Source organism: Ictalurus furcatus, chromosome 1, assembly GCF_023375685.1.
Source record: "Ictalurus furcatus strain D&B chromosome 1, Billie_1.0, whole genome shotgun sequence".
Classification (NCBI taxonomy): Eukaryota; Metazoa; Chordata; class Actinopteri; order Siluriformes; family Ictaluridae; genus Ictalurus; species Ictalurus furcatus.
The window spans coordinates 14,320,103-14,340,474 of record NC_071255.1 but is presented as its reverse complement, the minus strand read 5'-3'; the positions used below and the strand labels follow the sequence as shown (position 1 = coordinate 14,340,474).

At 39.8% G+C, this 20,372-nt stretch overlaps 1 protein-coding gene across 1 annotated transcript in view; it reads left to right on the top strand.

Moving 5' to 3' along the window:
• Window positions 1-1,041: 1,041 nt before the first annotated feature.
• Window positions 1,042-20,372, top strand: part of ahr1a (aryl hydrocarbon receptor 1a) — a 29,573-nt gene continuing 10,242 nt past the window's right edge. Inside the window, exons 1-5 of the mRNA XM_053627700.1 lie at window positions 1,042-1,663; window positions 3,991-4,178; window positions 19,171-19,262; window positions 19,579-19,668; window positions 19,811-19,934. Of these exons, the coding sequence (XP_053483675.1) occupies window positions 1,599-1,663; window positions 3,991-4,178; window positions 19,171-19,262; window positions 19,579-19,668; window positions 19,811-19,934 (559 nt within the window). The 5' untranslated portion in view covers window positions 1,042-1,598. The remainder of the gene's footprint in view (window positions 1,664-3,990; window positions 4,179-19,170; window positions 19,263-19,578; window positions 19,669-19,810; window positions 19,935-20,372) is intronic.

Sequence of the window (20,372 nt, the reverse complement as noted above, 5' to 3'; positions counted from 1 at the left end):
GGGTCACCAAGGGTGTTGTACTGCCGTATATTTACACTGTACACACACACACTCGTTTAGGTAACTCTCCAGTAAATGGGTAGCTGTTCATCAAGGTGATTAATTCTTGTTCTCTTCTTCGACATGTCAGCACAAAATTTTGCCCTTTTCACAAATATGCGTTTAGCCAGTTTGTTCCAAGAATCTGTATTTTCAAGGATATTCGTGTTTACTATGAGATTTACCAGGTCAGTCAGGCCTGAGTGAAAGACGTGGGTGGGAACAAGGAACAATGCTGGGAAATGTTATATTGCACAAGTTTTCACTGAGCTATTGTGCTTAGTGATATGGTAACCTGTCTGATTTCACACACACACACACACACACACACACACACACACACACGAGCAGTGGCAGGTTATCAATAAGTTAGCATGTTTTATGTTTATGTTTATTTATGTATTATTGAGAACCATGCATATTGTACAAGAGAACATATAACCAATCATGACAGGTGTGTGTGTGTGTGTGTATATATATATATATATATATATATAGAGAGAGAGAGAGAGAGAGAGAAAGAGAGAGAAAGAGAGATTTGCATAGTTTCTACTGGTTTCAAGATTTTGTCCTTTTTATTTATTTATTTTTACTTTTAGATATTAAGTTTGTGTTGTGGGCGAACTTGTGATGAGAATTCCGGTTCTTTTCCTTGAGTCAGAGCACTCGGCTCAGCTCACCAGCCGACTCTTTCGACTCTCTAACGGCTCACTGCCATTTTCTTGTAAACCAGCCGAAGTTGTTGCCGATGGTTGTTTACCATCTAATTGACACAATAACATTACACTTTACATTGTGCTTGCTGTAAAACATATTGAATATGCACTACACTGCGAGGCGGTGCATATCTGCATTCACATATACAGTACAGTACATTGAGCGTCCTTTTGCTGCAGTGCTGTTTTGTCTGGACTAAACAATGTGTCATTTAAATTCCCAGTAAAAGGATTTAGACATGCCAGTCGGCTCCTCTAAAGAGTCGGATCAAAGAATCGACTCATTCGCGAGCGCCTGATGTCGCAGTCTCAAGACCGACAGGGGAATTATCTGCAGCGACTTCGTTACCAAAAGTTTGTTGGCAAGCAGCTTATAACTGCAGTAATATTTAACAATTACTTGGCTAATGTATAGATAGTCGTTTGTGATTAATTTCTGAAGCAAAAATGCTAGTGTGCGTTTCTCGGGTGCACTTACCTATCTAACTAAACGTTAGTTACAGCTGAGTAGTTAGCTAGTGCAGGGCTTGTGTAGTGTTAGCGAGCTAGGAAGGTGTTTCAGGCACTTTTGAGACGGCTGTTTGAAATCATGCAAAGCGATGTGTACGTGTAGAGCCAAACAAGTCTACGTGCAACGAGTGACATCGTGTTGTAGCCAGACTTACCCATGTGTCCTCAGCATATGAGTTAACTCTGTAATATGAGTTGTTTGGATGAACTGTTAGTCACTTGTATATGTAGCTAGCTAAGCGTAGCGACACTCCAGCTAACCAAAGCTGCTCTCAGCGCTGGGGGTTTGTTTTGAAACTACTGCAGGGCAAGAGTCCGTCAAGGACTAAAACAATGGAAACCACCAGCTCAAAAAACATTTATGCAAGTCGCAGACGGAGGAAACCCGTCCTGAAAAGGTAAACAAATACTTAACTCTTCTGAAGAAGTCAATGTAATAGCATGATATCATGGTTAGTGTGGTGCACTGACACACAATCTCACTCTGGTTAAGTTTCTAGCTTTCCTGTCAGCAGGACCGTATTAGTAATATTTACACACGCTATTATAATATTTAACAACGAATATTAATAGATATGAATTATAGAATATAAATTATACGTCGTTACGAGCTTATCACTACACTACAATATCAATAACGGATCCTCAACGCTTCTTTGTAAGCTACGTCTTGATAGCTAGCTGTTAATTAAGCAATTATATATATATATATATATATATATATATATATATATATATATATATATATATAACCAAGCATTAACGTTTTGCCATGTAGGAAAATAACCAAACTTTTAGTAGCCATCAGGCTTAACAATAAAATATTTTTTTAGCTTTGACCGTGCATTTAATAACATTGACTAGTAATTAAAGTAAGAAAGTATTATTTTCAGCTGTGTTGCATCCCTCTTAACCACCGGACTGACTGTGTGACACAGTATTTGATATAATTGGCGTTATCATATGGCCATTGTCGCCTGTCTTCTTCTCGCCTCAGGTCCAGTTTGGAGCTGTGGGTGTAAAGGAGAACTTGTGACTATGGTCTGAGCTACAGGTTGTCGAAAATCGGCGACAGACCCATGCTATCTCCTTTCGTGTCTTCACGGCTGTGCTGAGGGTATTTCATACCTTTTGGAGCCGTTTGTGGTTACTTATTGGCTTGCTCGCCTTGTTATCTGTGACTTCTGTGCAGTCTGCGAGTTCACTACTATCTGTTCTGTTGCTCAGTACGGCACACACCCCACAGTCCTGTGCGCTCCCACCACTGAGAGCTGGCAATGTTATGCGTACAGGCCTTGAAGTTCCCCCGCATTTCCCTCTATACATTTTGAGCTGCCTTTCCTCTGTTCTTCAGCTGAGTTCCACAGTCACCTGCCTAGTGGACCTATGGTTAGCTGTTGAGAGGTTTAGAGGTTGAGTCATCTCCCTCAGTATACCGCTGCTGGCAGTTGTTAAGCGTGCTACGTTCTGGACAGCTGTGCCACTGTTCTATCAGTACATTTACATGGACAACAATAATCCGATTTAACCTGATTAAGACAATACTCTGATTAAGAAACTACCATGTAAACAGCGATTATTGATGACCTTAATCCGATTAAAGTCATACTCGAAGTAAACACAAATCGAATTAAGACATGTGGAGTATTCCTGTTTTCGTCGTATTATTGAAGTGTATTACAGACATGTAAACACCTTAATCACATTATTAACGTCGTGTGGGAGTTTTCACCGCATTTTGCGACAGGACACGTACACACACACACGGCAGTGCTCAACCGTTTGATGGCAAACAAGAGAGCATGGCTGCGTCCGAAACAGTGTACTTATCTACTATATAGTAGGAGATATACATGTATTTCGGCTACTATATAGTAGGCAAGTATGCGGTTTTGGAAGCAGCTCAAGGCTTCAAGCAGTCGTCTATTTGCACGTACAGCATGACAAATAATTAACTACACTTGAAGCTTAAAAATGAAACACCCAAAACGGTATACGCTACCATAACGAAGACTAACTGTATGTCGATACGTGAAATTCTGGAGGGAACGTCGGACGGCGTGGCGTGGGGATGTAATGACATTAATCGATCTATGTGCTATAACATGTCAAACAGGAACATGAAAGGAATATCTTAAAAGCGACTCATGTAAGCACCTTAATCACAATATTGTCTTATTCAGAATAAGGTCAATAACTAGATTACTGCTGTCCATGTAAACGTAGTCAATCTTCCACACGCTTTGCCGTTTAGCCATCTGATCGGCCTGTGGCTACAAAGCACTAATGCTGCATTCAGCTATAGATACTGTGACTTGTAAGTCCCAACTTCTCAACAGGAAAAACCGAAGACCTCTCAGTTCAGAATTCCTAAGCCACCCCGCAGTATATACACAAGTATTTGCTTTAGATCAATCAACATACAGACGCATTCACTTGTTAGGAGGTAAATATTCAAAATCCCTTATCACAAGTATCTGGCTAGCTTGTTGCACCAATTCGCTGTGGGCAAACTGGCATTGAGAAATCCTACACCGAGTGTGGGAGTTTTCACCGCATTTTGCGACAGGACACGTACACACACTTTGTTTGACAGAAATGCAACACAGTTGAGATCTTGTGTAAATAGTGTCTAGTATATAACCTACACATACATGAGTTTGATGATGCAGTGCTACTGAGTATATAAAGCTCATTTTATTTCCTCTCACTCCTTTTCCTGCAGTGTGAAGGAGTCTCCAGTGGAACCCGCAAAGTCAAATCCCTCTAAAAGGCACCGTGATCGACTGAATGGAGAACTGGACCGGCTGGCCAGCCTGCTGCCTTTTCATCAGGACATTGTTGCTAAACTGGACAAATTAACCGTTCTCAGGCTGAGCGTTGGCTGTCTGAGAGCCAAGAGTCACTTCAATAGTAAGTTTTAAGATGAACACACCTGACAGTAGTAGACATTCATTTTGTTCCTGTCCCAAGTCCGTGCACATTTTCTCATTTTCACTTCCCTAAGAAAAGAGTAACGAGGTATTAGTGAATTAATGGTCTTAATTTTAGGCACTATGAGCTAAAATTGGACATGATACAAGAAAGACAATATAAGGGGATTTGGAACTGTTACCAGAGCGTCATGTTTCCTGTCACCAGGGAATATTGCGTTTTCCACATCCTAGATGGTTTTAGGGTAAGGAAGTAGTTAAGCTCTAGTTCATGTTTTTGGACAACACTTCTTTAATTTGAGGTGGTTTTCACACTGGGCACGTTTGCCACCAACTCCAAGTGTGATTGTTCCGACGCCCCCCCCCGGCAGCGTTGGTCTGGTTTCAGACTCACTCGAGTCAGTCGAAGCCCGGTGCATTTGTTTTCATCTTAGGTCATCACAAACGTGCATGTAGGACACAATGCGATTAAGCACATATATATATAAAATTATTTTGGTGTAGGCTTGCTATGCTAGTCAATGTTCCCGGTGTTACCGGTGTTTCAGCCGCACACCAATTACATCACTTTCCCACCACGGCACCACCCCCACCGTTGTTTCGCCTTTTTTTGTAATAAAAACCATTTAGTTCAGTTAGAGAACGGACGCTACAATTAAAAACTGAACACGTCTGCTCAATTCAGCATGAGCCGAATGAGTCAGAGTTGCAGCACGGATCATCAGGAGTCAGATTTCATTTATCACGAGTGAGAGTGAGGCAAGATGACTGACAACACGATGGTGGAAGATTTGTTTTCAAAACTTCTATGTTTAATATAAGCAAGTTTTCATTAAGAATAATAATGAACCCACCATTGAAGAAGTTGCTGCACCGAATTTCCACTAATTTGAAAGCGAAAGTGAAATGGGCATTCACAAGAAAGGGGGAACCCCCCCCCCCCCATGCCACCCATCCACCATCGGCTCTAACACTCCCCCTAACCCCCCCACCCACCCGATCAGTGATACCGGTATTACCAGTGTTGTCACAGGCCAATTAACTGGTGGGAAGATTTCCTCACTGTCACATCAATATTTTGGTACTGCGGTTCAGTTCCTGGTCCACATGACCGCTTTCACATGACAAATTTTTCATGCAAACTCTGCTCTGTTTCAAACTAAACTGCCATTATGAAAGCCCCTGAGTTCATACGACTTGTCCATTGGTCCTGCTGTAAGGTCGAGTACAATAGCATGAATTAAATCTCTGTCTTCTGGGAAGCGTTAACAGTCAACAGGTTACGTAAAACAAGGCAAAATTTTTTAACTTTATTTATGTAGCACTTAACTCACAAACAGTTTTGCCCTTGTACTAGACTTTTGAAAAGCTGAACTGTTATGTTAAAGTTGAGAACACCTTATAGGCAGTTAATTCACAATATATTCCTGGGTTTTATACTACAGCACTAAGAAAATCTTCTGTTTCCAGCTGTGAGGATTTTGATAATGCCCAAACTGAACCCAAAGCACGCTTCTCACGTAATTCTCCACATCCTTCCAAAAAAAAGGATCCGTCCTGGATATGAATCTCTCATTGTTTCTTTAAAAGATAGCTTATAAGAATTTGACTGTTTTTCATACTGCAAGTATCTACCCATAATGTACAAACATGACTCATGTCAAAATGGTAATTAATCCATCATAAGCTACCGATAAAGGAAGCGCTGTGTTTATCAGTGTGTTTCCTGTGTTAGGTCTCAGCAGTACCTCATTGAAAAGGGAAGAAGTGAAACTCTCTCAAATAACAGGATGTCACCTGGGAGTGTGAGATCCTGCGGAAAGTAGAAAATAAATGTACAGTCAGATGAGTCTGTAACCTGTCAAAGTCTATGCTTTGCTACGCCAACTGAGGTTTATTTCAAAAACCATAATTATGGCATGTGCTTCAGTTAGTGCAGTAGTGCATGTTTGTGTTGCACTTTAGTAAATTAAGCTGTTATATGTATTTTAAGATAGTGTGTGGAGTTTCAGGGGTGTACAACTAATAAATTCATTAGCTAGTCCACCAGGCAAATCAAAACTCCAGTGGACTTGCCCAGTCCCATGATTTGGTTGCCCGCATGTCCATATACATAGGCTAAAAGTATTAAAGCAATTTAACTCAAACGCATGATGTGTTAATGATATCCTTTTTTCCCCATAGTCTGAAATACATGAGTTATTGAATTTCTGGGAGGCGCTTCTTTATGTAGTCATAGGCTGTGTCTGAAATCACATACTGTGACAGTGCCTACTGCATAAGATTCAGTACCCACTGCTCGGCTGTTGATACAATACGTATTGATCAGGACAAATGGTAGACGTGAATAAAATCCGTACGTACTACGCTGTGCTGATTCTTGCAGCTCTTCCGCGCCAGTCCCATTGCATTATGGGACAGCGCAGTGTTCACAGTGTCCAATGGTTCCATACTGCAGAATCGAGGTGAAAGCAGTAGGTCATCCGGATATTTCTCGCCTACTGTTTTGTCAATACTGAGAATTCCGATATACCACTCCTTCAGCGTACTGCTTTTCGCCTACTGTGTGGTCGGGTGGTAGGGATTTTCAAATGCAGCCATAGTCTCTATTTTCTCCTTATAACGTCTCTGATGAAACAGTTCATGTATGTGTCTTCACCAAAGCAGAAAGTGTTTTAACTAATATTTTGGCTATGTGCTGTGGTGTTCTCTCATTTCACGTAAAGATGACATTTGAGTCTAACTTGAGGTTTGCTTGATGAAGTTTGACATTTGAAATTTCAGGTGGCTGCATCGTCCACTGCTGTTTCCACATTATGATTCTGGAAATATTGTCTATCATTCAAGCTAATTAATATGCCTAGTAAAAAAATAGTGCCTACCCACAGCCAGCCCATGTCCTAGGTTTGCAGAGTACGGGATTTGGAAAAACCAGTACTGCACACCATAGCATTGGGGTGGGGGGATGGGGTTGGGGTTTTGTCCTATTGAGAAATACAGGAACCAATTGGAGCATGTTGCGTTTCAACTAACATATCAAATGAAAAGTTTGATCTGCAAAATGCAAAAGGGTGTAGAGTTTTTTTTGGTTGTTTGACAAGTGAAGTAAATAAAACGCTCCTGACAGTTATGTCAACAGTTATATCAGTTATATCATTGTGAGGTATATCAGTCAAAACTTGTATTGATCTTCTTTGGCAGCATGGCTGTTAGTACATACATAATTTTTATTCGAAACATGACCAGTGTACCTACTGTGTGTAAGACATGGTAGTGGTGAGCAGTATGGCCAAATGTTTCACAATATAGTTTAAAATGATCATGGTTTTGGTATATGTGACAGTTATGATGTAACATCCTTTTAGTTTCACAAGTAACACTTTGACAGAAGTAATCATTTTTATTAAAACTAAACAATAAATAGGTAAACTTTTTAAAACCATAAACTCGGATTGAGTAAAAAACTGATATCTGCTTCTTAATTTGTGGTTATATCAATAAATAGTGCATTCTACTTTTTTGTGTCACCCACTGCAATGTTCAAGTGGCAGTGGCTATATAATTCCCAAGAAGCTTCTTGCAGAGTGGCATGTCATGGTAGAAGCTGGGTGTCCAGAACATTTGTAGGCCATGGTGATGGTGTCCACCACCCAGTGGGCCAGCCTCTGCTTAGACAAGGAAGCCCTTTGCATCTTTCCAGCATTCTACCACAAGGTTACCCCAGAGAAATTGCAGCCACATATACCTATACCATATATCCCTAATTTCTCCATCTGGGGATTAATAAAGTCTTATCTTATCTTATCTTATCTTACCTGGAGAAAATTTGGAAATGCACAGACTCTAGCATGTGGGGTGTACTTAAGGATATACAAGACATGTCTTGGAGGCTTTTGCATTTGTGTGGTTCCTAGACTGCTGGGTTGCACTCTTCAGTTGTTAATTCATACTGACGCGCCAGACCCACAGGCAATGGTGGCCTGGCTGAGGGTACTAAAACTTTTTTGCTCATTTCGGACACCAGATCTGCTTTCAGACTAAGTTGCCAGGGTGGACTTTACACTTTGGCCTAATTGCTGAATTCAGCACAATCTGGGAAGCATCAGCAGTAGAAACAGAAACGCGTGTAGTAGATGGGTAGGCCAGCTGTGGGTCGTTTGTCGTCGTTCCACTCTGATGACTGATCTAACTGACCGACAGAATGTTGTTTGAGTGAACCATTCATTGGTTTGGTTCTTACACCAGGGGGCCCCACAGTCCCTGTGTCCCTGTGTCACCAAACTGCTCCCTACCTAGCATGCAAGGCAGGCATCTGCAATGAGAGCCTTGCTGATGGTGGACTCCCCTAAGCAGATCCATTTTGTTAGAAAAGCTTTGCATCTCCAGCAAACTAGAGCGAGGCTCCTTTTGCTTAGTCAAGGATATGTTTCCATTTCTAGTGTTTGGGGTTCAGTTTTAGGCTGATGACCCACTTCTGAAAAGCTTGCGAATCCAGCAAGCCCTGGGGAACTCCTATAAAAATAAGTGTTGCACAGTTCCACTGTTCCACTGATGTAATCCAGTCTTGAGGTTTCAAGGTTTGAACAACAACAAACAACTATGTGTTCAAACAAAAACCCCTTGTTTTGTAGTGCAGGGATTAGAGAGCGCAAAAGTTTTGTGTCAGCAGTAATTGTTTTGGCGTCTAATATCAACAAGGCCCTGAGTCCTGACAAGGTGGGAGCCAGCAGTGGAATTGCAGTGGAATTGTAGTGTAATGCTGACATCAGGACCCAATGATTTTGGCTGTAAAGCTTCCTATTGCAGTAGCATGCTCCATGGGACTATTTAGTAGTTTAGGGCCTGTCCCATGAGATGTGTGTGTGGAGGGGGGAGACTCAGATGTACGATAGACATCTGAGGATGTCACTCTTTGTGTAAGAATTGTGCAAGGCAGGTAAGAGCCCGTAGGCACTGAAACATGGACCTTGTGTTCTTTGGCCATGTTGGTTTTGTGCTTCAGAAACCTTCTGAGTTTTCTGGTGGCAAGCCCAAAGTGCTACCCCAGTACACAGGACAGATGATGTAGCGTTGATTTGCCTGATTTGTCCTGGGGAGAGCGACATCAGCAAGATAGGCAGAGAAAGCAAGCACCTTGCTGGTGCCTGTCTTCGGCTTTCAAAAGGATTCTGCAAAACATGGAACTTGGAGTATGGCTCTTTAGGCTATCTACTCAGTGTATAGTGGACAAAAATGCAAAATAGGGGGAATCTGGTCCAAAGCAAAGAAAATGTTTTTGTATGACTGGGAAGCTCCAGCCACAGTGCTGCTTATTAATGGCAACCCAGCTACAGTGGTGCTTGAAAGTTTGTTAGAATTTTCTACATTTATGCGTAAATATGATCTAAAACATCATAAAGTCTTCACAAAAGTCCTAATAATAGATGAAGAGAACCCAATTAAACAAGATTAAACAAAAATATTGTACTTGGCCATTTATTTATTGAGGAGAATGGTCCAATATTACATATCTGTGAGTGGCAAAAGTATGTGAACCTTTGCTTTCGGTATCTGGTGTGACCAACTTGTGCAGCAATAACTGCAACTAAACGTTTCTGGTAACTACTGATCAGTCCTGCACATCGGCTTGGAGGAATTTTAGCCCGTTCCTCAGTACAGAACAGCTTCAACTCTGGGATGTTGGTGGGTTTCTCACATGAACTGCTTGCTTCAGGTCTTTCCACAACATTTTTATTGGATTAAGTTCAGGACTTTGAATGGCCCATTCAAAAACATTAACTTTATTCTTCTTTAAACATTCTTTGGTAGAATAACTTCTGTGCTTAGGGTCGTTGTCTTGCTGCATAACCCACTTTCTCTTAAGATTCAGTTCATGAACAGATGCCATGATATTTTCCTTTAGACTTCGCTGCTATAATTCAAAATTCATTGTTCCATCAATGATGGCAAGTTGTCCTGGCCCAGATGCAGCAAAACAGGCCCAAACCATGATACGCCACTGCCACCATGTTTCACAGAAAGGATAAGGTTCTTATGCTGGAATGGAGTGTTTTGCTTTCTCCAAACTCTAACTCATATATAACTCTTCTCACTTAAACCAAACAGTTCTATTTTGCTCTCATCCATCCATAAAACAATAGCCATCTGGCTTGTCCACATGATCTTTAGCAGACTGCAGATGGGCAGCAGTGTTTTTTTTTGGAGAGCAGTGGCTTTCTCCTTTCTCCTGCCATGCACACCATTGATGTTCATTGTTCTCCTGATGGTGGACTCATGAACATTAACATTAGCCAATGTGTGAGAGAGGCCTTCAGTTGCTTAGGAGTTACCCTGGGTTCCTTTGTGACCTCATGGACTATTACACATCTTGCTCTTGGAGTGATCTTTGTTGGTCGACCGCTCCTGGTGAGGATAACAATGGTCTTGAATTTCTTCCAATTGTACACAATCTGTCTGATTGTGGATTGGTGGAGTCCAGACTCTTTAGAGGTGGTTTTGTAACCTGTAAACCTGTCCTTTTATAGCCTGATGAGCATCAACAACTCTTTTTCTGAGGTCCTCAGAAATCCCCTTTGTTTGTGCCATGATACACTTTCACAAACATGTGTTACGAAGATCAGACTTTGATATATCCCTGTTCTTTAAATAAAACCGGGTGCTCATTCGTACCTGATCATCATTGCATTGATTTAAAACACCTAACTCTAATTTCACTTTCAAATTAACTGTTAATCCTAGAGGTTCACATACTTTTGCCACTCACAGATAAGTAATAATGGATCATGTTCCTCAATAAATAAACATCCAAGTATAACATTTTAGTATCATTTGTTTAACTGGGTTCTCTTTGTTTACTTTTAGGATTTGTGTGAAAATCTGATGATGTTTTAGGTCATATTTATGTAGATATATAGAAAATTCTTCAGGGTTCACAAACTTTCAAGCACCACTGTAAATTAGCAGACACCTGTGATACACAAACAACCTGTGATAAGGCAAAGGAAAACCACTCAACCACACCAGTGCCACATAGCCACAGGCCTACTAGTTGGCAGCTAACTTTGCAGACTCAGCAATAAACAGCACGTGGTATGGCTTTTCAAAAAACATGCAGCCATTCGGCAGGAGAGACTCAAAGGAAAATGCATCACAAGAAATAAGTAACCAAAAAGAGGTGCTGCAGTTCCTCAGGTCTGACAGAGTCTGAGCAGCTCCCTATTGAGTCAGGCTGAAGCCAGAGGTGACTGGCAAATGGCATGAGAAAATGGCCCAGCAGGATTACCCATTGATGCCTGAGTTTCCTTCATGGGCCCTGAGAGCCACTGATTATTGTTGTGTGTTGTATATGCACCATTATGCTTGGTCTCATGAGGGTTGGCCTAGAGCGCTTGCGTGAGTAATCTTGAACAGACTCCGTGAACTCTTGACATTGCAGAAGAGAATTACGAAAGAGTTTGATGTTCACTGTCTCCAGCTCCAAACTTTGACCCGTTTCACTGAACACCAGGGACCCTGCCAAGTCTTGATGTGAGCCAGTGGTGGAGCGAGAGGAATTCTTCAGGGTCCTGCTCGAAACCTATTGCATGCGAACGGTGCAGAGAAGCCTGCTGAGATATGATCTTAATGTTTTACTAGCACACATTTCCTCTTTTATACCAGTCTGTTTACTAAAGATCCCAAAAGCACTTTGTCATATCAAACAGCAAACTGGGGTCTTGTTACATATAGCGTTGTCTTCTCTGTAAATGAATGTTGTTATTATTATTATTATTATTATTATTATTATTGTGTTTTTGCTAAATTTCAGGCTGCCCTGTTTTTCACAGATCATATAAAGCTTGAGAACGTGTCATTACACTGCAGTGATCTGCCGTTCTTTTGGGTTTAAGGCAGCAACGAATCATTTTTTAAAGATTGAACAATCTGTCAACCAATTTTTGGATAAATTACTAATCTAACAATTACTCCCTGTTCCAATTATAGCAACTTATTTTAAATGAAATAATGATAAAATACACTTGAAATTGAAACATTGCAATGGATTGTGTTTATCTTTGTTTCTTTATGTAAATGGTACTAAATCAGTGGCCTACACTTATATGTTGTCTTTCCATTAGAAGCAGTCTAAAAATAACAGGCCTCATTAAACTATTAGCTGTTTTACTATCAAATATTTTACATAAATACTAAACCCTCATAAATTCATCAAGTCGTTGTCATTAAGTAATAATAACATTGATCAATGTAGTCAATTTGATTTACCAATCAGGAGCTTTTACAGTGAGGGGAAAAAAGTATTTGATTAAATTGCATTAAAAAGTATAGATTAAAATGCAAATCAATTTATAACATTTTTGACATGCGTTTTTCTGGATTTTCTTGTTGTTATTCTGTCTCTCACTGTTCAAATAAACCTACCATTAAAATTATAGACTGATCATTTCTTTGTCAGTGGGCAAACGTACAAAATCAGCAGGGGATCAAATACTTCTTTCCCTCACTGTAGGTGGTTTCCTTTTACATGTCTGACGTTCATTGATGTGCTGATATAAAAGGCATCTCAGCTTTGCATTACAGTTGTGCGTTTGAGTGAAAAACGTCCCCATTTCTAATATTTCAGGTGTTGCCAGTGCTGTTATACTGAACATCAGCACGGCTGTGATTACTTCAATCACCGCTCTGCTGATATTTAGTATAACAGCACCCGTGCTTGCGTGATATTGCTTAAATATCATGCATTTTTGAGCTCAGCGTGTAACCCTTTTTGTTCCGTATTTATTTGGACTGCGTGAGAATTAATCGTTATGTTGTAAGTGAAATCAGTTGGTCTGTTTCTTGAGTCTATTAAAAAGACAAAAACATATATCTTAACAGTGTTTAGTTATATATACTCATCAAAAAAAGAAACGTCCTCTCACATTCAACTGCTTTTATTTCCTGCAAATTTCTTAACATGTGTAAATATTTGATATGTCAATATTAAAAGTAACAGTCAGTATGTGGTGTGTCCTCCAGCTGCTTTAAGTACTACAGTGCATCTCATCCTTATGGACTGCACCAGATTTGTCAGATCTTGACGTGAGATGTTACTCCACTCTCCCACCAAGGCATTTGCAAGTTCTTGATCACGTCTGGGGGGGGAAGCATGGTTACACGTTGTTTTCCACTGCAAGGACGATCAGCTGTCTTTCCTGTCTCCCTGTAGCACTGTCTTAGGCGTCTTACATTACAGACATTGCAGTTTATTGCTCTGGCTACATCTGCAGTCCTCATACTTCCCTGCAGCAGGTCTATGGCATGTTCACGCAGGTGAGCAGGAACCCTAGGCACCTTTCTTCTGGTGTTTTTCAGAGTCTGTAGAAAGGTCACTTTAGTGTTCTTATTACTGTAACTGTGACCTTAATTGCCTACTGCCTGTAGCAGACGGACTGACAGTGTCTCACTATTTGCACTATTTAGATTTTTTTCAGTATTTAAAAAGGAGTGAGCTTTGTTAACAGAATTCTGACCTGGAGCACAAAAAACGCTAAAAGATGTGGTTGAAGACAGGAAATCGATTTCCACAATGAAAAAAAAACCTTTATACAAAGTTCATGTGCATTTAATTATATTACATCAGGGACGTCTCAACATTTATTAACCAAGGAAAATAAGCCAGATCTATGCTTGACAAGCGTGAGTTTTCACAATTCCTCATGACTATGAATAATTTTCCAAGTCTAACTATCGAAATTCTAAGTAACTGGAGACAAAACTTTTTTGTACTCCACGTAGATCATAAAACATTGAAATCTTTCGAGAAATGTAAACGTTTTGTGATTTATATTCAGAAAAACCACAGCTCCCAGTTTACTTGTATTTGTTTATAGGGCAGTCTTGCCCGGATCAGCATGGCGGGCACGTTGACGTCCTTGCTTATGTGCGCAGGCGTGTAGTGTTTCTTTACAAAGTGACATCGCCAACTACTGCCCCAGCATGCATAATACAGTGTTTTTAGTCGTTTCACTCGCAGATGCGTGTGAATGGGGATCGTTTTGACAACGTTGTTGTCTGTACACAAAACTTTTCAAAAACGCAAAAGAAAAACTTTTCCGTTTTTATTGCATCATTGTTGTATAAATGTCCCCTTAAGGTGTGTGCAATAATTATTTATGGTTCATTGAACAAGCATGAAAAACATTGTTTAAACCCTTTCCGATAGAGATCTGTAAAGCTTATTTGAATTTTTTGCAAAATGATCTTTAAAGAAGCGTATATTTCTTTATATCTGTGATAACTGGAGAGACTGAAAACAGACCATTTAAATATGTAGAACACTACATGTTTAAAAGAAACAACAGAAGAGGTGCTTCACAGATCAAGGGTTCACAGTTCATTCCTGAGCTTGGTTTATTGTCTGAGTTTTGCATGTATGTGTGGGTTTCCTCCGAGCTCGCTGATCGGTGGATCGGATAGGAAATTTCCCGCTAGGTGTGAATGAGTGCTTGAATACGTGTGTGCACATGGTGTCCTACACATCCAGTGTATAATCTCCTGCTAGCTTTGAGACTATGGAGTGGCTGAAGATCCAAGTATGACCTAAATGTTCAGTACACAGCTAATTTACTTTATTTGGAATAACATGTGTTTTGAAAGTGTGTAATTCAAATTCAGTCCTGTAGTTCAGTTCTATGCACGCTATGAGTGACAGTCAATTTTTAAATGTTTTAAAAAAGCATTTGAAGCCATACCCAAATGAGAAAATTGGGTAAAATCAGGTAGTGCTTCTGTATCATTAGTTCACTGATTGTTTGGAATTTTGTAGCGATCTAAACTGTTAATTGGACTATTTAGTCATGCTTTTGCTTCCTTAGAAAGTTTATCCATATAAAGCTGTTTATGTTTGGAGCTCTCTCCTTCAGCTTGTCATGCAACTAAACCAAAATAAACTGTTCCCATTATCTGCTCCATCTAAAGTTTGAATGCAAACAAGGAGCCCAGGCCAACAGTATGGTGGAGTAATCTCACACTACACTGTGACCTTGATTTCCAAGGTCTTATTTTGCATGTAAAATATGCAGTGGCTCCTAGACAGCAGCTGAGAACGTCCAAGCACTGACTTCTACAAACACACTCCCCTTGGTTACGTTTCATCTTCATCATCATCTTTTTCTTCTCTATTAAAAAGCAGAGTGGTGGCATGGACTGAAGAGCCTAGAAACATTGGGTACTGCCATGTCTGGTTGGAAAGTGCATTAGTGTCCACTGTGGACAGTACATATACCTCCTTGATCTAATTGGTTAGATGTTGGTGACCATCATGTTTGTAACCTTGGCAGTAAATTGTTGGCCAAAGTTTGGCTTTGAGATGTGGTGTTCTCTCATTGCATCACAAGTAAAAAAAAAAAAAAAAATTCTGTCTAGCTAGTGTTTATTTTGTCTTGATATGTTTAACTGCAAGTTGACTGAATGCGCTGCAAACATTTTTGAGTGTTTCTTGCTCAGTTTTGTGCATGTGCCTGATTGTGAAAATATCTCATTTATCTCTCATTTGTGCAAACTAACCAAGCTAACTATGGAAAATAGTTCCTACGGACAGGCAAACTGTCCCTCAGCTGAATGAAGTGCATTGCATTTAAACACACAGTACATCATTTTTTTGTTTCACAGAAGTTGGTGGGTTTTATTTCACTGTTGTTTTATAAGAGAAGAAAAATTCTGGTACTGCTATGTCAGAAGTCTACTGAACCCAGGGACACTACAGTTAACACTGTAATTTTTCCCCATTTGTTGAAAGCCCCAAAGCCCCCCCCCCCCCCCCCCCCCCCCAAGTGTTCTATTTACAGCTGCTGCATATCAGCAAAACTTCACCAAATATTACAAAAAATCTTTTGACTTAAAATTAGAGAAGCACTTTTACATTTAGTGAAGACTTGAATTTTAAGACCTGAATTTTTGCAGCCTGAATTTGTGAGGTTGAAAAATAATGTGTTGAATTACTACCTAACGAATAATGAAGATGGTATTTTAACAATGGAATATTTTGGAACTGTATTTCTGGAAGGTTGAATATGTGTGTATTGAATTTTGAATACTGGTGTTTTGTTTTCAATCAAAATATACAAACCCAATGAATTGCAGAGGAGACTATTTCAAGCAATGCTATTGCTGTGTTTTTTGTTTATTTTTTTATTTTTAAATTTGTGTTAAATTGCTGGCAGAGAAATTCAAGTAGTGTTATTGCGATATGTTTTTATTCAGCTTATGTAATTCAGCATTTTGCCTTGAGGACATTTGGCACTGTTATACTTCCATACCGATTGTTATGAATTTATTCCCCTGTGAAACAGGAAGCCATCGTTGAACAATTTCCTGTTCCTAGTCACCTAGGTGTACTAAAAAATTTAGACTATCATTGGGAATATTCTTCAAATATATGTTTTGTTTAACAAAGGTTAAACAATAAAGACAGTTTTACACAGCCTTATTTATGCTCATATTTACCAAAGTTGCCAATATTAGTGGAAGGCACTGTATTATGAGACCTGGACATGTTTAGGACTGTTTTTATTTGAAACCATCAGCAAGTTAAAAGAGTTTTTTTTTGCCATTTAATTGAATACAATAATAGCCACACTCAACATCAAGTAGCCAAGCTAAGTAATTATAGTCAAAATCTGTCCCTGCAGAGACCCATGCTGCATTTGTGGTGCCTTATGGTAATTTGCAAGCTGTAATGATGTAATTTCCCACCTCGGCACGTTCGATGTGTGAAGTGGAAAAAAAACTATATTTGTTTGCTCTGTCAGAGCATGTAAACCTCATATAAAAATTACTTTAACTGAAGTTTTACAGCTATGGGTGAGAAGACTACCCTAAGTTGACAGTTGACAATTTCAAGTTGGGGGGGCATTTTCCATGGTTGTACTGGTTGTGGGGGGAATTACATCTTAGCAGCCTACTGCTGTGTTCGAAGCTATCACTTACATCACGGTATGTATTGTTTCAGTAGAAACTTGGATTGATATGGTCTTTTTAAATGTTGTGTTGCCATTTGGGCTATTGAGTTCCCTTTCCATGACAGGCACACTTTCTGTGTTAAATGTTTGGGGGCAGAGCATGCTAGGCAAGTGCTTGAGGCAAGTCTGCATACACTGTGAGAAACTCACCCTGAAAAAACTCAGAGGCTTGGCTGGCTCTCTTCTCGAGTGAAGGGAGCTGGGCATCTGTGCCTCATGAGTTGGGACCAGCTCCCTTCTCGAGTGAAGGGAGCTGGGCATCTGTGCCTCATGAGTTGGGACCGGCCGCTGTCGAGGCAGACTGCCGGCTCAAATCATTTTGGTTTTAGATGGCTCTGGAGGAAGCGAAAGAGACAGGCGAGTCCCTTGTGATTGCTTTTTCCTCCGGTTCTGAGTCTCCAGTCCCAGTGGGCGCTCACAGTGCGATTTCTCCCCTGGGACTGGTAAATCAGCTTGCTGTCTCCACCTCTGAGGAGATGGGGGAGAAAGCACAACCCATGTGGCTCTCTGAATCCTATAAAGAGCTGCTAGAGTTTGTGACTAGGGCTGTCGGGAAATTGAAGCTAGAATAGCCAGCTGAGGAGGAGTCAGCATAATTTCACACGTATTCAGACACCGTTTCCCCCAAGGGGCATTCCCAAAGCATCAAGCGTGACACAACGGCTCGTGTCCCTTCTCAGGGAACAGGGCTACATACGCAACCCAGCAGTTTGTCACTATTTCAGTGTTGAAAGGCCATAGCATATTTCTTCATTTAAACGAACTCCTACCACAAAAACAGTTTTTTCTTAGACCCCCATTAATGGATTCTCCCTTCTATCATACTGCAGATTCCAAGGTAAATTGTAATTGGTCATTGTTCAAATTAACCAAGTTTATTTAACTGAGTAATTATGACAGTTTTATTCATAAGCAATTTTTATAGTGAAAGTAACATTTTCCAGTTTCAGGGTTTGTAACTGTTTTTGATGATTCCTCTTCTGTATACCACTATGTGAGTGAGTTAGAGCTTCTGTAGATGTTGAACTTTATGCCTTTAACACCACACCATAGGTAAATAAAGCATCAACCAAGTTGCTATGTAACCTTCACTATATGGTATTCTATCATTAAGCAGAAAGGGGACTGTTACATACGAAACCAAAAAGTGTTTTTATTTTTATGTTTTATTTTGGGAACAAATAGGCAAGCACAATGTACAGGGTGTCCCAAAAGTCTCCATACATAGGGGACTACGTCAATTGTGCCTTCGTCAGTGGATGATCGTGGACGGCCGTTTCTAGGTTGGTCCGCAAGACTTCCGGTCTTTTTGAATTTCTTAATAAGTTTGGCAACGTTGTCGTGTGTGATGTGCTTGCCATGTTTCCTGTGAAATCCATCGTAACCTTGCAACAGCTTCTCGATCCAGCCATGAGAATAATTTCAATATGTTCTTCTTTTGTCAAAGGCATTCTTAAAGGCTATCTGCAAAAAAAAAACAAAAAACAAAAAAAAAAACTAAATATGAAAGACATTTTGCTAAAACATTTTAATTTCCCCTATGTATGGAGAATTATTGGCAGCTTTCATGAATGAGCAAATATTAATATTTAACATGACTAGAACCTGCAGTTGAGTAATGTTTAGAGCTTAACCATTTGAGCACACTGCATTTACTATTTGATAAGGCACAATTAATAATTGACAAGAGCTTTATTCTGTAATGTCTGAGAACAGTTGTACAGGGATCTTGTACCATGCCTTCAGGCAGAACAGACATGGTAGTTCATAGTTCATTACAATAGTGATTTACAGACATCATTGTGTAGAAATCTGTATCCCATTTGAAAACAGAATACATTGTCCAATGTTTCAAATGATAAATAGAATATAACACATTTTCAGCATTTATGTCTTTAACAAACTTCATTATGTATTTTCTCATTATCTTAGATACAGAGGCACTCATCTTATCACTTTTGTTCTGTTTTCTAGCTGTCCTGAAAACCAGCAGCTCTAATCAGTCAGCAAACAACGGCGCAAAAGCACATGTTCAGGAGTTGCCAGAAGGTGAACTACTGTTACAGGTAATCTGTGTCTCTGCTGTAACTAATATAATTTTATGGCGCTTTACTGCCAAAAAAAGAGAATGGAGACTAACAAGAGCATTACACTTTAATCGTTATATACTTCTATTATATGCTTTCAAATGTCAAAAGTGTCTTTTGATAAATTTGCCTGCCAGATAAAGGAAATATGGTATATGTAGTGTTATTTGCTCTAACTTAATTACTCTCATTTGTACATTGTTAATTTTGTTAATGTACCTTGATATCTGTCACTGTACCTGTTACAGTATATCTTAAAACAGCCGTCCATGCTCAACCTCTTTTCTTCTTGCAGGTCATCAATGGATTTTTATTGGTGGTCACCTGTAATGGTGCAGTTTTTTATGTCTCTTCAACTGTTCAGGACTATCTCGGGTTCCATCAGGTTGGTCTTAATTATGCTCCAAAGCTCAAAAGTTCTCTACTTAGTTCAGCACGTATTTTTGCTATCATGCCAGTTAACTGCTGGAGATAAGTTATTTGTGCACTTGTTATAGTGGGTTGTGTGTATTTTTTGCTTTTCACAGTCAGATATCATCCATCAGAGTGTTTATGAGCTTATTCACACAGAAGACAGGGCTGAGTTTCACCGGCAACTCCATTGGGCTCTCAACCCCAGTAACTCTCCAGACACTGGGCAACTAGTAGAAGGTAAAACTAAGATTAATAGGGTTTATCACTTAATAGTGAGAAAGTAGCAGGCAGGCCAATGCCAAGCTGAGACCCTTTTTATACAGTGGGGGAAAAAAAGGACAAGGGAAACAGATCCATTGCATTCTCATGGGTTCTTCTCCAGGGGTTCTTTTTGCAGTTGCGGAGTCTTTAACTCACAAGAAGAATACCTAGTATTGACCTGTTTACTGTTAAAATATTCGGTCTAATCTTTTCTTGAACTCTACTATTTATCTACACATTTTTACCATTAGATTCCAGTTTATGTATAGTCTTACTTGTTTGTGAGTTCTTGAGGATTGGATTAAACCCATTCAATTCACATGACCAGTCAAATGGGCTAATAACTCTCACATAAATATAATAACTTTGTTAAATGTGTTTCATTTCACAGATGTTGCAAATAAAATAAATTAC